The 22,537-nt window shown below is 43.5% G+C and overlaps 1 protein-coding gene across 7 annotated transcripts in view; it reads left to right on the forward strand.

Moving 5' to 3' along the window:
- The window catches only part of hnf1ba (HNF1 homeobox Ba), a 103,572-nt gene that overhangs the window by 50,123 nt on the left and 30,912 nt on the right, over nt 1-22,537 (forward strand). For 4 of the 7 annotated variants that reach the window (XM_043718363.2, XM_043718360.2, XM_043718361.2 and 1 more), the window contains exons 5-9: nt 5,641-5,760; nt 7,056-7,219; nt 12,031-12,172; nt 14,955-15,149; nt 21,493-21,611. In XM_043718363.2, the coding sequence (XP_043574298.1) occupies nt 5,641-5,760; nt 7,056-7,219; nt 12,031-12,172; nt 14,955-15,149; nt 21,493-21,611 (740 nt within the window). The remainder of the gene's footprint in view (nt 1-5,640; nt 5,761-7,055; nt 7,220-12,030; nt 12,173-14,954; nt 15,150-21,492; nt 21,612-22,537) is intronic. The other 3 variants (XM_043718366.2, XM_043718365.2, XM_043718364.2) reach the window with 1 other exon arrangement.

The following is a 22,537-nucleotide window of genomic DNA, read 5'->3' on the forward strand; positions in this document are numbered from 1 at the left end:
ATAAAGTAGCTAATGGTGACAAGCTGTTTGAGTAAATGAAGCGAAGAAGCATGCCATACTATGGCAATATATTGTTAACTAATTTACATAATAAAGTTAGGAAATGTAGTCTTGTCATAACTAATACTGCTTTTGTACCCACTGTTAATGATTTACTTCTAATCTTAGCTTGGCAAATGTTGTCTGGGTTCATTTTTGAAGCTATTGAGGGTAACAAAAAATGTTTGTTTTGATGAAGATTATTAAAACCTGGGTTGTCCTTCTATATGGTTAAGCATTGGGCAGTATTTACGCATATCTAGACATAATACATTGATTGGCACGATCAGCATTGATGTCCACTAAAAATTAACTGGGCTTTACATTCTGTCTCGGGTCTGAAATATCGTCACAATGTTTAAGTGCTAATCTGGCCTGTCCCTTTAAGGCATGTGTTTATGGATTGCTTGTCTGGCCTGCCCCTTTAAGGCATGTGTTTATGGATTGCTCCTCTGACCTGCCCCTTTAAGGCTGCTGTTCAGGTTGGGATTGGAACAGAGGGATTGGAGTGCTGCGCGTTGTGAGGGTGAGAGGTTGGAGTGGGAGATGGGGGTAGACAGGTTGAGGTGGTTAATGTCCCAGCGGCAGTTGGAAATGAAGAGGTCAAGGGCAGGTAATAGGCCAGCGCGGGGTGTCCAGGTGGATGCAGTGTGTTGGAGGTGGGCGAAGGGGTCCTCGGAAGGTGGGCGGGAATCCTGATTGTGAAAGTAAGCTCGGAGGCGGAGGCGATGGAAGAATTGTTCGACGCCATGGTGTGTATTAAATTCATTGATGCGTGGACGGAGGGGGATGAAGGTGTGTCCTTTGCTGAGGACTGATCGTTCGTCCTCAGTGAGGGGGAGGTCAGGGGGGATGGTGAAAACTCGGCAGGGCTGGGAGTTGGGACCTGGTGTGTGTAGAGCTGGGAGTGGGGCGGAACCTGTAACTGGAGTGGGTGTGATGGTGGGGGGAATGGGGGTGGAGTCATGAGCAGGGGTAGTGTTCCCCTCGGGGTTCTGGGGGGTGGGGATAGTGACAGTGGGGTCTGTGGGGGACATGTCAGCAGAATGCAGGTGAGTGGCGGTGGGGGCTGAAGTGGTGGTGACCATGGCAGTAGGGGTGGCGGAAGTCACTGAGCATGTGGCATCAGCGATGATGTGAGGGGCGGAAGTGATGTCACATGTGATGCATGAGGAATTGTGAGGGGTGGAAGTGGTTGTGGGAGTGGCCATGATGGGGGCGGAAGTGACATCATCAATCAGCGTGGGGGTGGCAGCTGTATCAGCCGCATGGCTAATGGCGTCTGAGTAAATTCCGAGGCCAGGGAAATCTTCTGGAATGTTTGAGGAGCGCTGGTTATGGAGGTGGGTAGATAAAAGTTTGTTGTATTTACAGTTTTTGATGCTTGAGATGGAGTTGATACGGAACTGTCCAACTACTCGGAGCGTTCCGCGGCAGCGGGGCCAGGTCCATCCTTTGCAACACCGGGGACAGGTAGAACCTCAGTACGTAGTGACACTTGGTGTTTGCATACCTTTGAATGTATTCAATTAAAAATCACACAACACAGTTTATCGTCCAACAGGCGTATTTGGAAGCACCAGCTTTTGGAGCACCACTCCTTATTCAGATGGCTGTGGAGAATAAGATCATGCTCACAGAAATTATAGCCAAAGGAGTCCAATGTCATGGAGATGTGATACAGTAAACAGTCTTAGATTAAAACTTTCATCTTTTATAATGGAATATGCTGGTTTCTGTTCTTTGATATGGAAGTCCCAGAACTTCTTTTAAATTACATTCTCAAGATAGCTCAGGTTTTTAAACAATAGGTATGAAGTCTGTCTGTGTCCCAATGCTATGTCAGACTGACAAACCCTCTGTATAGTTTTACAGAGTTTTACAGGGATTCATGCAGTTTTTGAGCAAAATAAAATGTAATTCTGCAAAAACAAAATCACCCATAAGCTTACTTGTGCATGCATGTCAGAGTGACAGATTGAGTGTGCATGTGGGTGTGAGTGCATGTGATAGAGTGTGTGTGTTTATATGTGTATGTATGTAAACTTGGTTAAGTGTGGTGGGGTATGTTTGAGAGGGTGCATGTAAGGGTGTGTGTGTGTGTTTATCATGCAGTGGGGTCACCTGTAGTGTTACATGAACCCAAGGTCCCGGTTGAGGCCATTCCCATGGATACCGAACTTTGCTATTAGCTTCTGCTCAGTCACTCTGTGTTGTTGCTTGTCCTGAAGTCCGCCTTGGAGGATGGCCACCTGAAGGTCTGAGGCCGAATGTCCTGGACCGCTGAAGTGTTCCACAACTAGGTGCCTGGTGTTGGTGTGCGGTGTCCATTCATCCATTGTCATAGCATCTGTTCGGTCTTGCCAATATACCATCCCTCAGGGCATCCTTGCTTGCAGCGTATGAGATAGACAACGTTGGCTGAGTCACATGAGTACTCGCCATGTACATGGTGGAAGGTGTCCCCACGCATAATGATGGTATCCATGTTGACACATCTTGCAGCGGCTGCTGTGATAGGGTTGTGCAGTGTTGTTGTCCTGAGGGCTGGGCAGTTTGCTCATGATCACTTTAAGGTTTGCTGGTTGTTTTAAGGCGAGAAGTGAAGGCGCAGGGAAGGTCTTGGCGAGGTGCTCATCCTCATCGATATTGAAGGCTGTGAAGAACATGGCATAGTCGTTCTGCACCCGGGAAGTACTGGACAACGAAGGGTATCCTGTCTGTTTTTATTGTTGTTTCCTACTGCAATACTTATGGTGAGTTGGTGAATGCAGGATATGCTCAAAATGGCAATGAATTTGAGACAGCCCTGGAGCCAACTAGCTTGCAAGTGGATTGTTGCAGTTGACATAGAAAGCACTTCCTGATGAAGGCTTTATGCCCGAAACATCGATTTTCCTGCTCCTCGGATGTTGCCCGACCTGCTGTGCTTTTCTAGCACCACACTCTCAACAGTGTCACAATTAACACTGGTTAAGGGAAGGGAAATAAGCTGTAAGTTTCTCAGTCTTGTTCATAATATCCCAGGTCTCCAGATGGAAAGTACATCTGTGTGGATAGTAAATGAGAATAAGATCCGATTCACTGTGCAGACTGGATTGCTTACTTTGAAAAGTACAACAGCTCAGAATTGAGTTCTGGCATTGGTCAATCCCTTTAGGAATATAGAGGTGAAAAAATTATAAAGAATTTCACAAGCAATCATATAAGATACTGTTAACAGCCAAAGAAATAATGGATTTTTTTCCCCACTGACAGTTTTACTGGAGGCTGGGTTGTAAACTAAAAGCTTTTTATTATCCTCTGGACTATTATGTGACCACTGGGCGACAGAACCATTTAAGGGTTTTACTGTCTTGCTGCTGTTTACAAGGCAAACCGTTGCTAAACGGGCTTGCATTAGAGATGGGGAAACTGAGTACACTACTGATTTAACATTGATGAAGCCTCATGGAAGTTTTACAAAACAAATTTTAGTCATTGATGTAGGGTCATTGAAAAGCAGTTAAAAGCTGTTAATTCATGCCTCCTTCAAGCAAATAATCAATCGATAATCGGTTACATTTAAATGATTCATAGATGTGGCAACCAAGGAATCTGCGATATGAAGAAGGGGTGATCATTTGCTGAGGGAGTAGGAGACGGGGTGCATGGATTTATTTGTGTTTGGTTATTGACAGCTCAGATGCCATCATCATCATCTGCTGGAGTTGTTTCAGCATTTATAGTATCGGGGAACAGCTTTCCTGAGGTTCCTATTGTAGCTCATCAGATGTTTCCTTCCCTATTGTCATTGTATCTCTTCAGCAGGTGGTAGGTGTTGGGGAAAGAGGTGAGAACACTCTTGAGTCATTCAGGAGCCTCACTTGGACTCATGATGCTTTCTGTTGCAAATCTTCATTGGTTTATGTTTTTATTCAGTAAGATTAGTCAGATTGATTCTTTATCTTTCCTTGGCAATAGGAATCCCATTGTCTTTCCTGGCCTACACATTGGATTGGACTAGGAGAGAAGGAACATTTCTTTTTTAGTCTTTACCTATTGCTTCTTTGACTCTGCTGCTGTTTGGTTCATGAGGGAGTCCTGGTGAGGACTTTTCATCCATACCAAGCCATGCAACCATACTGGGGAGCCCGTAAGGTGACCATTTCATTCCGTGGGTGCTCTGCCCAACAGCAAGACTCTTGTCACATTGTCTGCTGATGCTTCATCCTGAGCTGATATCTTGGCAGTTTCTGTCAGAGGTGGTTTGCTATTGGATTCACTGTCCCGGCAGGGGGAGGAGACGGGTCCCAAGTTACCTCGGTTTAAATGGGAATCACAAGGGGATGCTGTTGGTTTTATTCTGAATGTCACACTAGTCGACTAACCATCTAGGGTAACCAGGCCACATTGCAAATCGTACTGTACTTTCCGCTCTTTCGTTAAAGCTCTACAACTTGAACAAGGGAATGAATCAGCGCCCAGCTCAAATAGGACTTTTTTTCCTGACTTCCTCCTCCCTGGGTTACAAGTCGATGGCTCTTTGTAGTTCACTGGATAGTCCGTTTTTTGTGCAAAATCCATAATAATGGAAAAATCCCTAGAAAGCAATCAGGAGTGACTGATGGTTAGGATCAGCTAGCACAGAGCAAGCTCTGAAATGTTTAGTTTGTAGTGCACAGAATAGAGGTCCCAAACACTTTCAGAAAAGTAACAAATGGCTGTCTACAGCCATCTCTGAGCTTGAAAGAACAAACACACATCACAATGTCAGAAATATGAAGGAAGTTGGCAACTGTGAGAAATAGTGACAACTGTGACTCTGAATTATTCAATAATGCCATCACCCTGGCATTTCACAATGTTTGCCCTGGATATGAGGTACTGCTTGTGTTGGCACATTTCCAGCTATGAACGCAGTTCTTGTTTTCATTGCAATTGAAAGGCTGCTTTCAAGGCACTAAGATCGAGTGACGATGTCACAGATTTATCAATCTTAAGTGATAATCAAGCTCATTTTTCATAGCGCATATGGGTTGCAACTCAAAATGTTCTATTTCTCAGTCACGCTACCCCTTGGCTGAGGAAATTCCAGTCTTGGTCTTTCACCTTATCACCTCCCTCCCTGTTTTTCGAAACCTTCTCTCTGTTAGGCTTTAACGTACGTAGACTAATTTTTCCCATTTCATTTATTCCCCTCTTGCTGAGGGAGGGATTCCCTGCTGGAAGTGCTGTGCTTTATAAAACTAAGTCACCATTTGCCCTCTTTTACTTGAGCACAAGACAGTGCCTTTGAAGTTGAACAAGGGGAATCCACTCCTGTTTTGGACAATATTTATCCTTTGACCTCCAACTAGCTGGTCATTTATGTCTGCGGGAACTTGCAATGTTAACATTGATTGTCACATGTGTTGACAGTATTTGAATTGCTGAATTGGTAATGAAACACTTTGGGGTGTCCTGAGGAGGTGGCAGATTCTATGTAAATCCACATTCTTTTCCTCCTGCACAGGGTTCACTACAGAAATGTGGTTTGTTGTTGTCTGCCCATGCTTTCTTTGTCACATTTATTTTTTTTTCACCTTGTCTTTCTTTTCTCCCCATTTTTTCCCTTCATAGGCCACTCGCTGCCCGGCATCTTCCTTCATGAAGGAAGTCAAGGTTCTCCTGGCTATGAACATCTCCACAACCATCAGTGCCCCAACATGGCCAGCTGGCAGGAGGTGCTACTCAGTCAGGGTGAGCCGGGCAGTAGTGCTTTTGTTTCCTCAGAATGTTACGCCTCTCTGACAGAAGCCCCCAAACTGAGGCAAACCTCGGGCCGTCCTGAGAGTTGGACTCAGTGATTTCTATATTGCGAGAGACTCTCAACCCCCATCCCCACTTACTCCTCCCCGACAATCAGGATGGACTGGAAGAAAGGCCTCATCCATCATAACCCAAGGCTAATTTTAAAAAAAAGCAGTCCTGGAGTTTAAGGCTAATATTATCTCGCGGTCACTCGAGAGTACAAGGTTTAGAATTGCTGCCTCACTAACAGTCAGCGACCTGCTCACAAGGATCTTCCTGCTCACGTGCTCTCTGAAGTGACATGAATTCGTGTTGTGTTGCTATCCTGTTTGATGTGAGATGGCGAATTACTTCTGGTGAAATGGGGCATCTAACCCCTGAGTCGTCCACACAGACTTTGTTCACCTGGTAGCAAGGCCACACCCTTTCCCATTAAGAACACCATGCCATGAAACAATCCATGGGGATTCAGGCCTGGGCTGCTCAAGTTGAGTTTAACCAGCTGATACTCAGCAGCTTACCAAACCAGACCACTTGGACACTTCTTACTACTTGTCTGTTAGCTCCATCCTTCTCTTCAAGGCATTAACCTTCAGGATTATTTGGAGTGGAGTTGGAGAAAGAAAATCCCAGACTGCTGTGACAGGTCTATCCCTCCATGTGCGGTTAACATGTCAGTCACCAACAGCCCTGTGGAGACTTGCTGATCTGTTGGGTTGAGATTGCCTCCTATCTGACTACCTGCATTACGGATTACTGTCCTGTTCAGAATTAAGTAGGGGGATGCAGCAGTTCTAGCACTTTCAACAGATATCAGGGCTTAGAATTTCATTTAGACTTTATCACGTAGCACAACTTCTAAAAAGGCTGGGAAGAATTATTTTCTAACAGAAGAAACCTACGTGGGGCTGAAATTCTTAACTGCATTTAGAATTATCACCTTGGCTTTTCCTCCATTATAGAGTTAAATGCCTATTTTGATTTGTGGCATGGTTTGATGTTCTTACCACATCCAGGTTTGCACACTGAAATGTTGGTCTTTTCATTCTGCTGCTTAGTGGGAACACAGGCAGTGTATTGACTGACGTACTTAGGTACACCAGAGACCTTTCACCTTTGCCCCTGCCACCATGTCAGTGTTTACTTCACGTGTTTTTTTTTTGTTTGCTCTCTGTTGGGCTAAGAAGGCTAAGATACAATTCAGTCAATTTCAGTGTATTTGATTTTGAATTTATTTTGTGCAGGAGGCGTGCGATATGGCCAGCAAGGGACCAGTGAAGTCTCCTCTTCCACAGCAATCAGCCACCATGGTAACAGCGCCATGGTAACAAGCCAAACAGTTTTACAGCAAGTCTCGCCAGCAAACCTGGACCCAAGCCACAGTCTGCTGTCACCTGATGGCAAGATGGTGAGTACACCTGCACTATTGTAACTGCAGTGCTGATAAGATAAGAGTCCGAGAAGGCAAAACAAACAAGTCGCTTTTTAATGGCGGGCAGACTCATACAAGACAATGAGAGCATTGTAGGAGAGCAAGGTCTGGAATCCAGAATAGGTCAGAACTGCAAGGCAGTGCAGTAACCCTTAGCCTGCACAGCACTAAATGTGCAAGTTCAGTACTCAAGCAATAAAGCTGACAAAGAAACCTTTTCAATTTATTGATCAAGCACATTGTCAAGTTGTGTTTTGGGGTGTGACACTATTCTTTATCACTGGTGACAATCATATTGATAATAAACTAATTTACTTCATTTCTCACTTAGTTTCTCTGACGTTCCCTAACTGTCATTGCCTATGTACCAGTTACTGCACACTGAAACATAATTTTGTTGTATGCAAAGTGCCAAAGGATGTCAAAGCGATACAAAAGAAGCTTTATTTTCTTTTTTCCTATTTCCTTTGTTTTTCTACCTTTTCTTCCAACTTTCCTTTCTCTCTATTGCTTTCCAATCCAATTTTCCAGTCTGGGCTCACTATACAACCTCCTACTTTGTTTCCAAGCAATGGAACTCTTACCTGCCTCGGCTTTCTTTCCCCTTGTGACCCACTGGCCTTTCAACCCTTACTGTACTGTGACCTATTCCCTATTTCTTGTTTTGCCTCTTTCGTTTTCAATTTAATTCAATTTCAATTTAATTTCTGCCTTGGACCCAGAGTATTGAGCACAGGAGTTGGGAGGTCATGTTGCGGCTATACGGGACACTGGTTAGGCCACTGTTGGAATATTGTGTGCAATTCTGGTCTCCTCCCTATCGGAAAGATGTTGTGAAACTTGAAAGGGTTCAGAATAGATTTACAAGGATGTTGCCAGGGTTGGAGGATTTGAGCTATAGGGAGAGGTTGAATAGGCTGGGGCTGTTTTCTCTGGAGCGTCGGAGACTGAGGTTTACAAAACATTATAGAGGTTTACAAAATCATGAGGGGCATGGACAGGATAAAGAGACAATGTCTGTTCCCTGGGGTGGGGAAGTCCAGAACTAGAGGGCATAGGTTTAGGGTGAGAGGGGAAGATATAAAAGAGACCGAAGGGGTAACTTTTTCACACAGAGGGTGTATGTGTATGGAATGAGCTGCCAGAGGAAGTGGTGGAGGCTGGTACAATTGCAACATTTAAAAGGCATTTGGATGGGTATATGAATAGGAAGGGTTTGGAGGGATGTGGGCCAGGTGCTGGCAAATGGGACTAGATTAGGTTGGGATATCTGATCAGCCTGGACAAGTTGGACCGAAGGGTCTGTTTCCATGTTGCACATCTCTATGACTCAATGTCCTCGCACATGATGAAGAGGAAGGGTTCGAGATCAGCTGCTTATTGGTCAGTTTGCTGCTAGGAAGTATGAGAAAATGGTCAGAGAGGGGCTGACCCTTTTCTCAGGAAGTTCCACAGAAGATGGTTGGTATCAGATATTTACCCATTGTCTCCTACACCTCCAATGGCAATCTGGCTGAGACCCCACTGCGTTGGATAACTGCGCCTCAAGCGTATTTTCTAATCGTGATTCAGGAATCATGCACACACATCACGTCCCCATTTACGGCACAAACTCCTTGGGCTAGATTTTCAGTTTTGGGAGGGTAGGAAAGAAGAACCGGGACAACCCTTGGATCCTTAACCCAGCACCCCCGAAGGGTAACGGTCACTGGTTGGAATTTTAACCAGAGACAAGTTTTTTTTTGTCCAAAACAAGATGGCAGGCAGACTACCAAAGCCACAGTGGAAATGAGGGAGTTGGGTTTGGGACATCGGAAAATCTCCAGCTTCAGGGCAGCATCTGCCAACAATAAAAAGCAAACAACCAGAAGGGGGTTCTTCAACATGAAGGACTTTAAAGAATTTAATGAAGAAATATGAAAGCCCATCAGGCTAACATTATTCGGGAGGAGCAGGGATTCCTTCTGCAAGGGAATTTAACGGCACTCCCACTCCGCGAGGTAGGTGAGACGGGTGGGCCTGTCTGGAGCCCTGAACACTAATACCTTCTTCCCACCCCCAGCCAGCCTCAAACAAAGTGTTCACTCCCACAGACAGCTAAACGGCCTCTCATCATCACCAGAAAATGACCATGGACCATAAGATCATAAGATATAGGGGCAGAATTAGGCCATTTAACAAACTGAGTCTGCTCCACCATTCGATCATGGCTGACACGCTCCTCAATCCCATTTTCCTGCCTTCTCCCCTTGATCCCCTTACTAATCAATAAGTAGAGACTGACTGGAACATTACAATGAACTGCCTTAAACCAGGATCAGAGTACTCAATTCGATGGGCACCATACCAGGGTTGGGGTAGGTGCCCTGTGGTAAAAAAGGCCAGTGCAGGGAACGACGTCAGAAAACTTTTCATGCACCATCTGCCTGTGCAGGCCTGGAACATTCCGCATTTTGCATGGACATTTTTCCCTGCTCTGCCAATGAACATGTTCCATCAACCAAAGAACCAGCTGGAACTAAAGAGTTTCCATCAAAGCTCCCTTGTATTAAAGGCAATATGTAGTATTTATGGACGGAGGAAATTCTTCACAGCATAAGTGCCAATTGTCTGGGAAGTAAGACAGACCATTTTGGGATGCAGTAAACTGTATTAGGATCCAGCAAGCACCTTCAGGGATTTAAAAGGGGATTTTAAAAAAAACACAAACTCCACCCTCCCACCAAAAACCTCTTTGAATATAGAGGTTGATAACAACACTTGCAATATAAAACTTAAACCATTGATTTAATCTGTAAAGGTTTTCAAAAAAAAGTAGATAAATTTATAGTAAAAAGTGAAATGTTAATAGTGATAGGGAAAAGGGGATATGATGTGGAGAGTTCTGTCAGAGAGCCAGCACAGACCCAAAGGGTCAGATGGTAAAGATATTTGATTCTGTGAGGAAAGGTAAGTCTGAGTTTCTCCTAAATGCAAAAAGCCTCCCCTTATTGATCTTGGAAGGCTGTCCACACCTTAAGTTAATTTTCTCTGCTAAGCTGCATGCTGCAGTCAATTTTCAAAACAGAATTTTTCAATTGACAGCCATTAACAGCAATTACATTGTAGCTGGCAGCCACTTACCATTTAATGGTGATTTGCACTATTTACTGATGGTACGTACCTGCTGTCAGTGAATGCAGGGCACCACATTACACTTCCTGTGCGGAGGAGATAATGAGAAGGAATTAGTGCTGGGAGTTACTCACTGGAGGACTCATTGAATTAAAGAGTCACTAAATCTTTGAGGGAGATGTTTTGGCTCATTGACTTGCAGCCTTGCCGGCTATCTGTACCTAGATCCAGACAGTCCCATTCTCCCATTCTATACCCATCGCCCTGCAAGTTTATTCCTCTCACGTGCCCATCCAATCTCCTTTTGAAATCATTGATCATCTCTCCCTGCACTCTGTAGGCACTGTTCTCCTGTAATTACCTACACGCTGCTAAAGAGATCTACTCACAGACCTTTATTTCAATCTCCTCTATGTCTTACCCAAAACTCTGGTTCATGTCTCCTAGCCATCAGCTAATGGGAATTGCTTTATTTCATCTGCAGAGAAACAACTTTGGCATCTCTACCTAACCTTGTAGCCCCTCATCACCGGCACCATTCTGGTGAATCTCCTCTGCACCACCACGTCCTTCCTAAAATGTGGTGGCCAGAACTGGACACACTGCAACTGTTGTTGTCTGACCAGAGCTTTATAAAACTTTTAGTAAAACCTTCTCACTTTTGAACTCAATGTCTCATGAAGATGGAGATCCTATGTGCTTTGTTAACCACACTCTCAGTACCTATCATGTTCAGAAATCAATGTGCACGAACCCTCGGGTCCCTCTATCCCATTAGACTCTTTTGTTCTGTGGCATTAAAGTTCCTGTTGCCCTTTTCCTAACCCTTTTACCAAAATGCATCAAGTCTCTCTGTTTAACAGTTCCTCAGCCCCACTCTCTATCCATCCTTCTTGCCTCTCCATGCTTTACCAAAGTTGATTGGTTGAAAGCAGTGACCCTAGTACTGACCCTTGCGGAACACCAGTGTCTATATCCTCCTGTCAGAAAAATATCTGTACACCTCAAGTTGCTGTTTTCTATCCTTAACCATGTTTTTATCAAAGTATATAAGCCGCAAGCTTTTAACCCATCTCTTTATGTGAAGCTTTACCAAATGTTTTCTTAATATTTAGACAGAGCATCCATTGACCCCTTCATAAATCTGTTACTTCATCAAACAATTCACAATTTGCCTCTTTTATAAATGTATGCGTAAGTATGTAGAGTGTCTGTACATGCTGTATAAGTTCTTTGAAACTTGTCATTTCTTTTCATGAGCATAAATACTGGAAAAGACAATTGATCCCAATGTGGCCTTTGACTAGGTCCATTTGATTTAGAAGAGTATTTCCACTAATGCTCACTTTATGGTATTGATGGGGAAAATAACACTGAGCTGTTTCAGGATACAAATTCTTATAAAAATGGTAGCAAACCAACAGAGATTGGTCACTTTTGAAAAGGAAGTCACAATTGTGTCAGGGACAAAATCTAGAACCTTCTCCTTGTGCCTATGAATAAAAAGAGCTGTTTGATACAAAATGGTTTGTAATACTCACTGTTTACAGATGCAATGATCCACTTAACAAGCTCTTACACCCACTGGCTGAACACATGCCACTAAATGAGTAACTTCTGAACAAGTTTCAACTAGTATCTGATCTGGTTTCTCTTTTCTCTTCTTTGTTTAGATCACTGCTACAGGTGGACCTCTGCCTCCGGTCAGCACGTTGACAAATATTCACAGCTTGTCACAACCTCCACATCACAATCACCAACAAACACAGAATCTCATCATCAACCCCCTCTCTGGAGTCATGGCGATAGCACAAAGTATGCCCTCTTTCCAACTAACCTGGCGTTCCACTTGTTCTTCCGCTTTGCAATGCGAGTTTCATAATGTTCTGGGGCCTTGTGTTCATGTTTATTCATGAGAGATTTGCCATAAGATTGTGGTTCTGCTGTCAAAATAGATACACCAATTAATGTGGCACTGTCCAATAAGGATGTCATGGTCGACTCACATCTCATCTCAAATAGCTGATCTTAGTAGCATTTCAAATGAGAATCAGAGCTCTCGAGAGGGGAGGCAGGCCGAGAAGGAGTGTGCCTCTTTTCTTTCTTTGCTAATTACTTGTTTGCTGGATGTGGAAGCACTGGCCGGGCTGAAGTTGTTGTCCACCTTTAGTGGGTTAGAAATGGTGGTGGCTCATTGGCTTGAGCTTTGGTCCTTGTGGGGATGGTGTCAACTAGGGAATTCCAACAATGATGAAGGAATGACAGTGTATATGTCCCAGTTGTGACAGGTTCTCACTTGGAGGGAAGTCTGAAGAAAATGATATTTCCATCATTTGGTTGACCTCCTCAGCAGTAAAGGTTGAGGAATTGGGAGGCACTGTCAAAGTAGCCTTACTGAATGGCTGCACTGCACATTGTTCATAACATAGTGCACCAGTGGTGGAGATAGTGGACATTGAATCCACTGGCAGGAAATACAGTATATTAGCTTCACCTCTACACCCTAGTGAATTGATCATCATTATCAGAATCAGTATTTCTGCAGAAGAGAGCAGACAGCAGTAGAGGATTATCTAGTGACTGCTCCTGAGAAGTCCATATGTGTGGATGTTGGCTCATTTGTGATGCTTACTGCCCAGAATCTCACTGGAGGGGAAGTACTGAATCCCAGCATCCAAGAAATTAGTTGCAATCTGGATATAGGGATTTGCTTGGCATGAAACACATGGAGATTCCCTGAACTGCACTCCCATTGAGCAAGACTCTGGAAATCTTTGTCTATCTTAATATCTTATCAACACGTGGCTTTAAAATAGAGGAAAATCAACCAGATTCAGAAATATAATTTTACTGAAAAGGGCATTATTATTTTCACAAACTATTTCTGAGTTGAGAATGATTTTGGCTGTAATTACTCTCACTCTGCAGTGTCCTTGCTTTGCATTAGTGCCAGGGAAACTAACATTAATCAGGAGTCAAGGCTTGGTCTGTCTCCCAAGCAAGGCAGAGACTGCTCTCTCAGTTATGGCCATAATAGTGCTGAATACTCATTAGAAAAAAAAAACAACTGGCTCACTAATAGTCCTTTTGGGAAGAGATTTGGCCACCCCTACAAGACCAGGCCTACTAGAAACTGTATTCTGCACTTGATGACTGACTCTTAACTCACTTTGAAGTGGCCTAATCTAATATTCAGAGAGGAATTGGGACTGACAACAAACAAGGCCATGTCAGTGTTGCTTAAATCTCCAAAGCACCGATGAATTCTGAATGTGTAGAATGAGCGTTATTACAGAGATCATTCAGCCTTTCCCATCTGTCTGATCAAATCCCATATTGAAACATCCAGCCATGAAGCAAAAGATCCAGCTTTTATTTTATCTAACTTTTTTAAACCGTAGAGGTAGTAAAGGATTAGGGAAATACGAAATAAGGTTTGGGACAAGGACGAGAACTAAATGGCAGAATAGGCTCAAGAGGCCTCGTGAGGCCTAGTCCTACCCCTATGCCTTATATTTTTGCGAAGGCTATTGCCTGTGTTAGTCACTATTTGAACTGATTGATATTTGTCTTGGAATAATCTTACTTTCATTTGAATTTGTTTCCTGTCCAGTTAATTCTGTCATTGCTCAGTTTCCACTTTAAAATCTGTGTCTGTTGTGAATCTGATGAGTATCTGAATCAAACATAAAGTTAAAAACTGTGTATGTTCCAGCTGCAAATCTAGTGGCAGCTCACTCAAAGAACTTGCTCCCAACTCTAACAAGATTTAAAAAAAAGTCGAAGTCAGGATAGTCCCAAAGGACCATAAGGTTGCTCTCTCATTAGAGAGATGATTGGTGGTGAGTTTAACCTCAGAGTCACCACACCTCAGGCAAGGGGAGAGATTGAGAAGGTGGGACCTTTGTGGTAACCTCAGACAAAGCAGCCCATTTGATTGGCATCACATCCATAAGCATCCATTCCCTCCACCACCAATGCTCAGTAGCAGCAGTGTGTACGATCTACAAGTTGCACTGCAAAAATTAACCAAATATCCTCAGACAGCATTCTCCAACCCCCACGACCGATTCCATCTAGAAGGACAAGGGCAGCAGATACACGGCAACGCCACCACCTGCAACCTCCCCTCCAGGCCGCTCACCGTCCCAACTTGGAAATCTATCTCTGTTCGTTCACTGTCTCTGGTCAAAATCCTGGAATTCTCTCCCTCGGCATTGTGGGTCAGCCCACAGCATGTGGACTGCAGTGGTTCAAGAAGACAGGTCACCACCACTGTCTCAAGGGCAACTAGGGACGGGCGAGAAATGCTGGCTAGCTAACCACACCCACATCCCACAGTTGAGTAAAAGGACAGTATGGGAACTGACGTGCACATATCTACCCCTCGGTCAGTACGGTACCACCTGTGGGTGAAGTCCTGTGAGGGGACTTTCTACCAGTCTGTAGCTGTGTTTATTTTTTGAGTAGGTGGGCAATGGGTGGAGGTACTTTAATCGGGCAAATGGAATTTGGATGAGCGATGCTTTGAAAGATTTTTGCGTATGGAGTACTGACATTGTTGCCCTGTCTTTGTGTTTTTTTTTTGATTTTCCAGGTATAAGCACATCCCAGGGGCAGAGTGTTCCTGTTATAAACAGCGTGACAGCAGGTAGCCTGGCAGCTCTACAACCTGTGCAGTTTTCACAGCAACTTCACAGTCCGCATCAGCAGCCAATCATGCAGCAGTCTCAGAGTCACATGTCACAGCAACCGTTCATGGCCACAGTGACCCAGCTGCAGAACTCTCACAGTAAGACGTTGTCATGGCTTGGAGTGGGAGGTTGGCTGTTCAGTGTTTTTTTTATTTGAAAAAGGACCTCGCAGCCTAATGAAAGTTGGATGATTAAGTGTTTTCAGTTCCTGCCAACGTCTTTTTGCCTGGTTACCCAGTTGAAGTCACACAGATACTGCAGCCCTTGAGTCATCTTTAAGCTCTCAATGAAATAAGTGTAAAGCCGGATCTCTTCCTTACCTTGGCTAGAACATTCTTGTTTTCTGTTTCCAAAAGGAGCTTTTCTCTCCTCCACACCCTCACTGAATCTCCCTGGCCACTGTGGTGTTGGAAAGTATGGATTTTCTCAAGTTTCCTTCTCAGAATCACTCCCAGTCTGTCTTACTCACGCCCTGAAGGGTGAGGAAGGCTAGGGTCTGTGCACAGGACAAGCCTGTTGGAGAGCAAGCACAAGGCTGGCAGCCTGGGTGTAAGATACATTAGACCCAAAGTGGTCTTCTACAGAGGTGGGGGTTGGGGTGGGGTGTTGGGGGGTCACTGTTCATTAAAGATGGAATCAATTGGACCAAGGGTCCTTCCGAATTCAGATCTGGCTAAGTGCTCACCGTTCCGCCATAACATGTGGCAAACTATCAGGCAGTCAAGTTCAAATATGAGGCAATGCTGGGTCTCGGTCCCAAAACCTCCTGACTGGGAGTCAATTGGTATATAGCTTTATTTTACAATAGGAGTTGCTGGGGCTGGCATTCTCATTTTGAAATTAAAATTTATTTCATGGCCTTGATGAAATTTTTATGAGGTACTATTAACCCTCAGACTGCCAGCAGGATTAGAGACCTAAATCAGCACAACAATAAACCAGCTTGTATATTGCTTTCTCTATAATATTAACCCTATTGTAACTGAATCATAAGTTGCTGTGTCAATATTTTGCCTGTGATTTTTCTGCGTCGGTGGTCACAATGTAGTTACATGATGTGGCCACTATGTGGCTCTGTGAAGTGAGAGCAGGGAATCCCTGCAGGTTCCATTGCCATCTTGCATATAAAAGATCAACTAACTAACCTCAGCAACATGAAGAGAAATTATTAAGATTACACAAAAATGGAAATAATTTTATACATGCCCTGCATTTGGGCTGGCATCTCTATTCTAATGGCCTCTTGTGTTGTAAACTGCAATGTGTTGGACCTGCTCCTCTTCCCTACACACCAGTGATTACAATGTACTGTACACCTTCTGCAGAATATCCCACAGCAAGCTACTGAGACAACTTCAGCAGCAACACTTCCCAGACCAGTGACCTCCTCCAACCAGAAGAATTATTTAGTAAATGAATGACATTGTTATCACCTGCAAGTTTCCCTCCAAGTCTCACACCCTCACATCTTTGAAGTGTGTTGATATGCCTTCAAAATCCTAAATGTCCTATCCCTAAGAATACTGTGAGGGTACCTTCACTACTTGGACTGTTGCAGATCAACATAGAAGCTCACCACCAGCTTCTCTGAGCATGGGCGATAAGCTCCAGCCTTTCCAATGACATCAGTGTTTCCAAAAGTGATAGATTTAAAATGGAAACTTGCAAAATGTTGCTTTTGAAAAGGATTTGGTTTGCTTATTTAATTCATCAAATAGCCCCAGTGGCATAATTGACCAGCAAATTAATATCACAATATTAGGCTCTCTGAATCTCGGTGATTCCTGACCTAGTCTGGTATCATGTGACTCACAATGTACACAACAACATCTCCTTTGGGAATTCGGGCAATGACTGTTAAAGGGTGTTCTCCCTCAAGGAGCGTCTGAGTCAAGCCTGGGGATTCTCTCCCAGTATTCTAATGTAAGCCACTCGATAGTGACCCGGAATCAAATCAACATTGATTATTATCTCTTCAACTCAATTAAAGCACCAACATCTCATCACCGACCCTTCAGTTGAGATCAGGTAACACAGCACAAACTGATATTTTAATGGCCTGTGAGATTGTACCTCACCCTAACTTGCATATCTTAAAGAAATTCACTTTCATATTTGCTTTTGGATTTTAAAGCCCAAGGAAATTGTTTTTTAAAAACATTCATCGTTGAAAATAGATTTTTCTTTAATATGTTCAGTAACTTGGCAGCTTCTTTCAGACAATCAGAGAGCTGTCTATTGCTTTTGAAATGGTCGGGGAGTGGGATGCGATGTAGGTAATAATTACAATGTAGTTCAAAAAATTAAGATTCAGAGCCATATATCACATTACCTTCTAACTTACATTTTGGAGTAAAGCAGTAGAGACTGGAGCAAAGGGATCTTGCCCCCTGCCTCTGTTGAGTGTTCTTTCTTATTGGGTAAGGTTAGAATAAGATGCCTTTCTTTTTACATGTTGATGAGATGAGGGCATCATTATGTTGACCAGCATTTATTATCAATCCCTAATTAGCCAGAGTGCAGTTAAGAAGCAACTGGGGGACTGGATGCGGGTGGCAGATTTCCTTCCCTAAAGGGCATTAGTGAACCAGAGGGGTTTGAACACCAATCAATAGTGATTACATAATTGCCATTATTAGGGCTTTTAATTCCAAATTAGCACTGAATTCAGTTGAAACTTTGGCCATCTACTATAGTGAGGCTTGAACCCGTTTCATCAGAACGTTAACTTGGAATTCCTGGATTATTGTCCAGTGACCTGGTCACTCGGCTAGCACCCCCCTGCACAGGAAGCAAAATGTTTGAAGTTCCTTCTTTGATTTCTTTGCCAATGCTTAGTGAGTCACGACACAAATCGTGATCTCAACATAAAATGAACGACACTGAATAATTAAAGCTTTGCCAAACACTTCTGCATGAACACAGGAACAAAAAGACCCATACATACAGCCTTTTAGATATGGCTGAGATTGTGACTGATACTAGGAAGCACTTGCCTTCCATGTAGCTCTCAATAGGGTTGTGTTAGGGTTAGACCCATCAGTTAAAGTAATTTTTTAAGTTACTTGCGTCCAAAAAGGATATATTTGGAGATAATTATTGAGATCAGCTGTAAGTGTGCAGATTCTTTATAAAGTTGATTTTTGAAACAGAAATGTTCCTTTTCCCCTCTCTTTCATAGAATCAGAGTATTACACAATTTTACAGTATAGAAGGAGGCTTTTTGACCCACGTGTCTGTATCAGCTCTCGAACGAACTACACAGGTAGTCCCATTCTCCAGCCATCTCCCTTTTCATCATTTTCAAATAGACATCCAGCTCTCTTTTGAAACCTTGTATGGAATCCACCTCCACCACTCTTCCAGGCAGAACATTCCAAATCCTAATAACTCTCTGAGTAAAGACATTTCTCTTCATCTCACTCCTAGCTCTCTAGCTGACCATCTTAAAATTGTGCCCTTCAGTTACTGACAGGCCATCTAATGGAAATAGGACATCCTTCTTTACCCTGTCAAAACTGTTCATAATTTGAACACCCTCAATAAGATCTTCTGTTTCTCTTCCCTGCTGTAAGGAGAATAAGCCCAATCTCTCTGATCTTTCCTTGTGTCTAAAATCTCTCGATTCCTGATATCATTCTAGTAAATGTCCTTTGCACTCTGTCTGGGACTTTAACATCCTTCCTTAACTATGGTGGCCAGAACTGAACGCAATGCTCCAAATGTGGTCTGACCAATGATTTGTAGAGGTTCTGTGCTTTTATACTCTATGCCTTTACTTATAAACCCAAGGATCCTTGTAGTCTCTGACTTAATTTGATCATAAAGTTGCCATTATCTGGAAATTTATGGTAAAAGTGAAGAGATTCAATAGTTTTCACATTTCCTGGCTTACTGTTTGAATACTGCGATGTGATTGGTCACTTACCCTCCTGGCTGGTATCTCAGTGGCTGCATTCCAAGTGACACGGTGACAGATTTAAATTGCTTCAGGAAAGCGGAAAATCCAGTCACAGTCATCACCAGGTCTTGGTGGACAGTTTTATTTAAGATTACTAGCAAATACTTTCTCTTTACTGCTAATGGCAAAATCTGGGCAAAATTTGAGCAACAAACGTTATGTATTTAAACGTTACTTTCTTGGGTGATACTCGTTTTTGTTCATTACGTTTAGCAAAACAATGCTTGGTTTGTGCAATGCCTCCTACTGTTCTAGGTGGCAATGTTGTGGAGTACTGGAACCTCTGAGCTCCAGACTCCAGGTGTGATGTTATGGGGCATAACTGCCTACCAAATGTGCTTTGGATTCCTGCCAGTAAATCATCACCCAGTCTGTTTCACTTATAGCATTTGGAAAATTGATTCCTCTTTTTGCAGGAACTTCTTTCATCTTTAAACAAACAATGCAGTTTAAAAGGAGAAAGTGAGGACTGCAGATGCTGGAGATCAGAGCTGAAAATGTGTTGCTAGAAAAGCGCAGCAGGTCAGGCAGCATTCAAGGAAGAGGAGAATCGACGTTTCAGACATTAGCCCTTCATCAGGAATGAGGCTTGTGGGCCAAGGCAGGATGCTGAGAGATAAATGGGACAGGCATGGCTCTGGGGGGGGGGGGGGAGGGAAGGTAGCTGGGAATGTGAATGTGAAAGGTACATGAAGGTGTGGGTGGTAGAGATAGGTCGGAGTGGATAGATGGGAAGGAAGGAAGATGGACAGGTAGGACCGGCCAAGGGGGCGATGCCAAATTGGAGGCTTGGGACTGGGTTAAGGTGGAGGGAGGGGAAATGAGAAAACTGGTGAAATCCACATTGATCCTGTGTGTTTGCAGGGTCCCGAGGCGGAAGATGAGGCGTTCTTCCTCCAGGTGTCGGGTGGTGAAGGTTTGGTGATGGAGGAGGCCCAGGACCTGCATGTCCTTGGTGGAATGGGAGGGAGAGTTGAAGTTAAATGCAGTTTAAAAGGCTGCTACTGCTGCCACATGAGGTGTGGGGTGGATTTCAAATCTTCAGACATTCCTGTCCAGTGGCTTGGACCTATTTGCTATATAGTCACACGTTGTGAAGGGAAGGAGAAATTTGAAGGTGCACTATAAAATGGCTTTATAATAAACGTGTGCATCATTTACAGTGGGCCTGGCTTCCGTTCACATTGAGGTGAATAGTGGAAACGGGTTGCCAATTTGCTATCGGCCCACCTCTTATTGGTGGTCGGCAAGACACAGCCCTGTTGCAGACCAGCTGAACTTGTTTCTGATGTGTTTGCCTGGCACTGTCCTTTTCATTGAGCTCTTTTGCAAAGAAAGCTTGTTAACTTGTCTCCCTAGATGTGACTTGTAGCACCATAAGCTTGTGGAATCACTGGTGCTCTTTCTCCTCTTTTAAACCAAAAGTAGAGTCTCCTCTACCTTTTTAAAACTGAAGTTAAAACTCTCTCAATGCTGTCTCCATCAAAACTTCCCAGAACAGGTACAGTGTGGGGTTGGATGCAGAGCAAAGCTCCCTTTAACTCTTTTAAGCAGAAACTAAACTGAAAGTAGATCTCCTTCTATTATTTTAATTGAAAGTAAAGCTCCCTTGATATTATCGCTATCAAACATTCCCAGGACAGATACGCACAGGGTTAGCTACAGAGTAAAGATCCCTCCAATCTTACATGCTGTTTCTGTATGTGCCTCTGTGTGCAGTGATGATGACTATAAGCAATATTTAAATATTCACTTGTGTTGCCATTATCCCCAGCGCTATGATCCCAAAGCTGTAAAATGGGATTGATGTCATCAGAGTTTGCCAGAGGAAGTAGTGGAGGTTGGGACAATTCCAACATTTAAAAGGCATCTGGATGAGTATATGCATAGGAAGGGTTTAGAGGGATATGGACCAAGTGCTGGAAAATGGGACTCGATTGGTTTAGGATATCTGGTCAGCATGGATGAGTTGGACCAAAGGGTCTGATGAAGAGCTTATGCCCGAAACATCAATTCACCTGCTCCTTGGGTGCTGCCTGACCTGCTGTGCTTTTCCAGCACCACATTCTCGACTCTGATCTCCAGCATCTGTAGTTCTCACTTTCTCTGGGTTGGACCGAAGGGTCTGCTTCTGTGCTGTACATCTCTGTGACTAGTGTGGCCTTGATGGGCCGAATGGCCTGTTTCTGTGCTGTAAACATCTACGAGACAGTGGCCTGCACAAATCCTCCTCAACTAATAATACTGCTTTATTTGACAGAAAAATATTTTACATTGCAAGTTGCTTTAAATTAAGCATTACAGTTTACAAATTAATGTAAAAGCACAATACCCTGTTCTACTCATTATCTGAAACTTGTCTTTAATGTCCTACATGATGGAACAAGCACAGATTGTGAAAACATCATCAGCTTGAGGATTCAAGGTTAGTGAAGGAGTCACTCATCTAACTCTGCTGTTCTGTTTTGGTTTCGTTCCAGTGTACACACACAAGCCAGATCCTCCCCAGTATTCCCACACTACACGCTTTCCATCGGCCATGGTTGTCGCGGATACGGGCAGCATCAGTGCACTAGCGAGCATGTCCTCCAGCAAGCAGGTAACTGAGTACAACACCCACAGGAGTGGCTCAAGGCGGTATATTGGCTGTGAGCCTGTGGCTTTTAGAAATGCTTTTCCCTAGTGATTGCTAATCCGTTGCAGATACACATTGGCTGAGTTTGATGTAAAGTTCTAGGTGCCAATGGTGTGCATAACTGATCCACATATTTATTAGCACTGGACAGTTGCCTTGAGTCAATATATTCCTTTAAACCAGGAGGTGAATAGTGGACTGAGTTGGGCGAACTCATTGCCTTTTCCTACTTCTTAAATTCCCAGCCATTTTCAAATCCTTGCATATTCTTGTTGCTCCCTTTATCTGTTATCTCCTGAAGTCTCAAAAGCTTCTGTGCTCTTCAAATTCTAGCTGCATGAACATATTCCTGTTTTTAAACAGCTCCAACATTGAGTCATCAGTTACCAAGGCTCCAAGCTTTGACATTCCCATCCTAACTCACTCTGTCTCTCTCCCTCTCTTCCTCAAGGACTTATCTCAAAATTTACCTTTCTGAGCAAATATTCCTCTGCTCTGCTTGGTGTTGGATATTGATTGACGACACTGCTAGACTGTTTTTGTTTTTGTACGTTAAAGGCAATGCAAGTTGTTGCTGAATGTGTTAATAATGAGAAAGGCCTTCAGTTCATCCAACACACCATTATTTACAACTAAATTCAATGAATAATGAGATTTTTAAAGGGTTGGCCATTGCCGTACAGTATTTTCTATCACGTGGATACCATTTACTGGGCAAGTTTATTAGTTGTGTAGAAGTAAGTGGGGGTGGGAGGGGTTAGCTTGGTTGTAGTTAAGAATAGGGTCTCATGTAGTTGAGAATAGGGTCAGCTGCCAGATTTTGATCCTGTCCAGACTGAGCTGGACTTAGGGCCTAACTCTAACACATTCACAGAATAAGTGTAGTTTGG

Source organism: Chiloscyllium plagiosum, unplaced genomic scaffold, assembly GCF_037043375.1.
Source record: "Chiloscyllium plagiosum isolate Xiang-an unplaced genomic scaffold, Cpla_swu_hap1 HiC_scaffold_31, whole genome shotgun sequence".
Lineage (NCBI taxonomy): Eukaryota > Metazoa > Chordata > Chondrichthyes > Orectolobiformes > Hemiscylliidae > Chiloscyllium > Chiloscyllium plagiosum.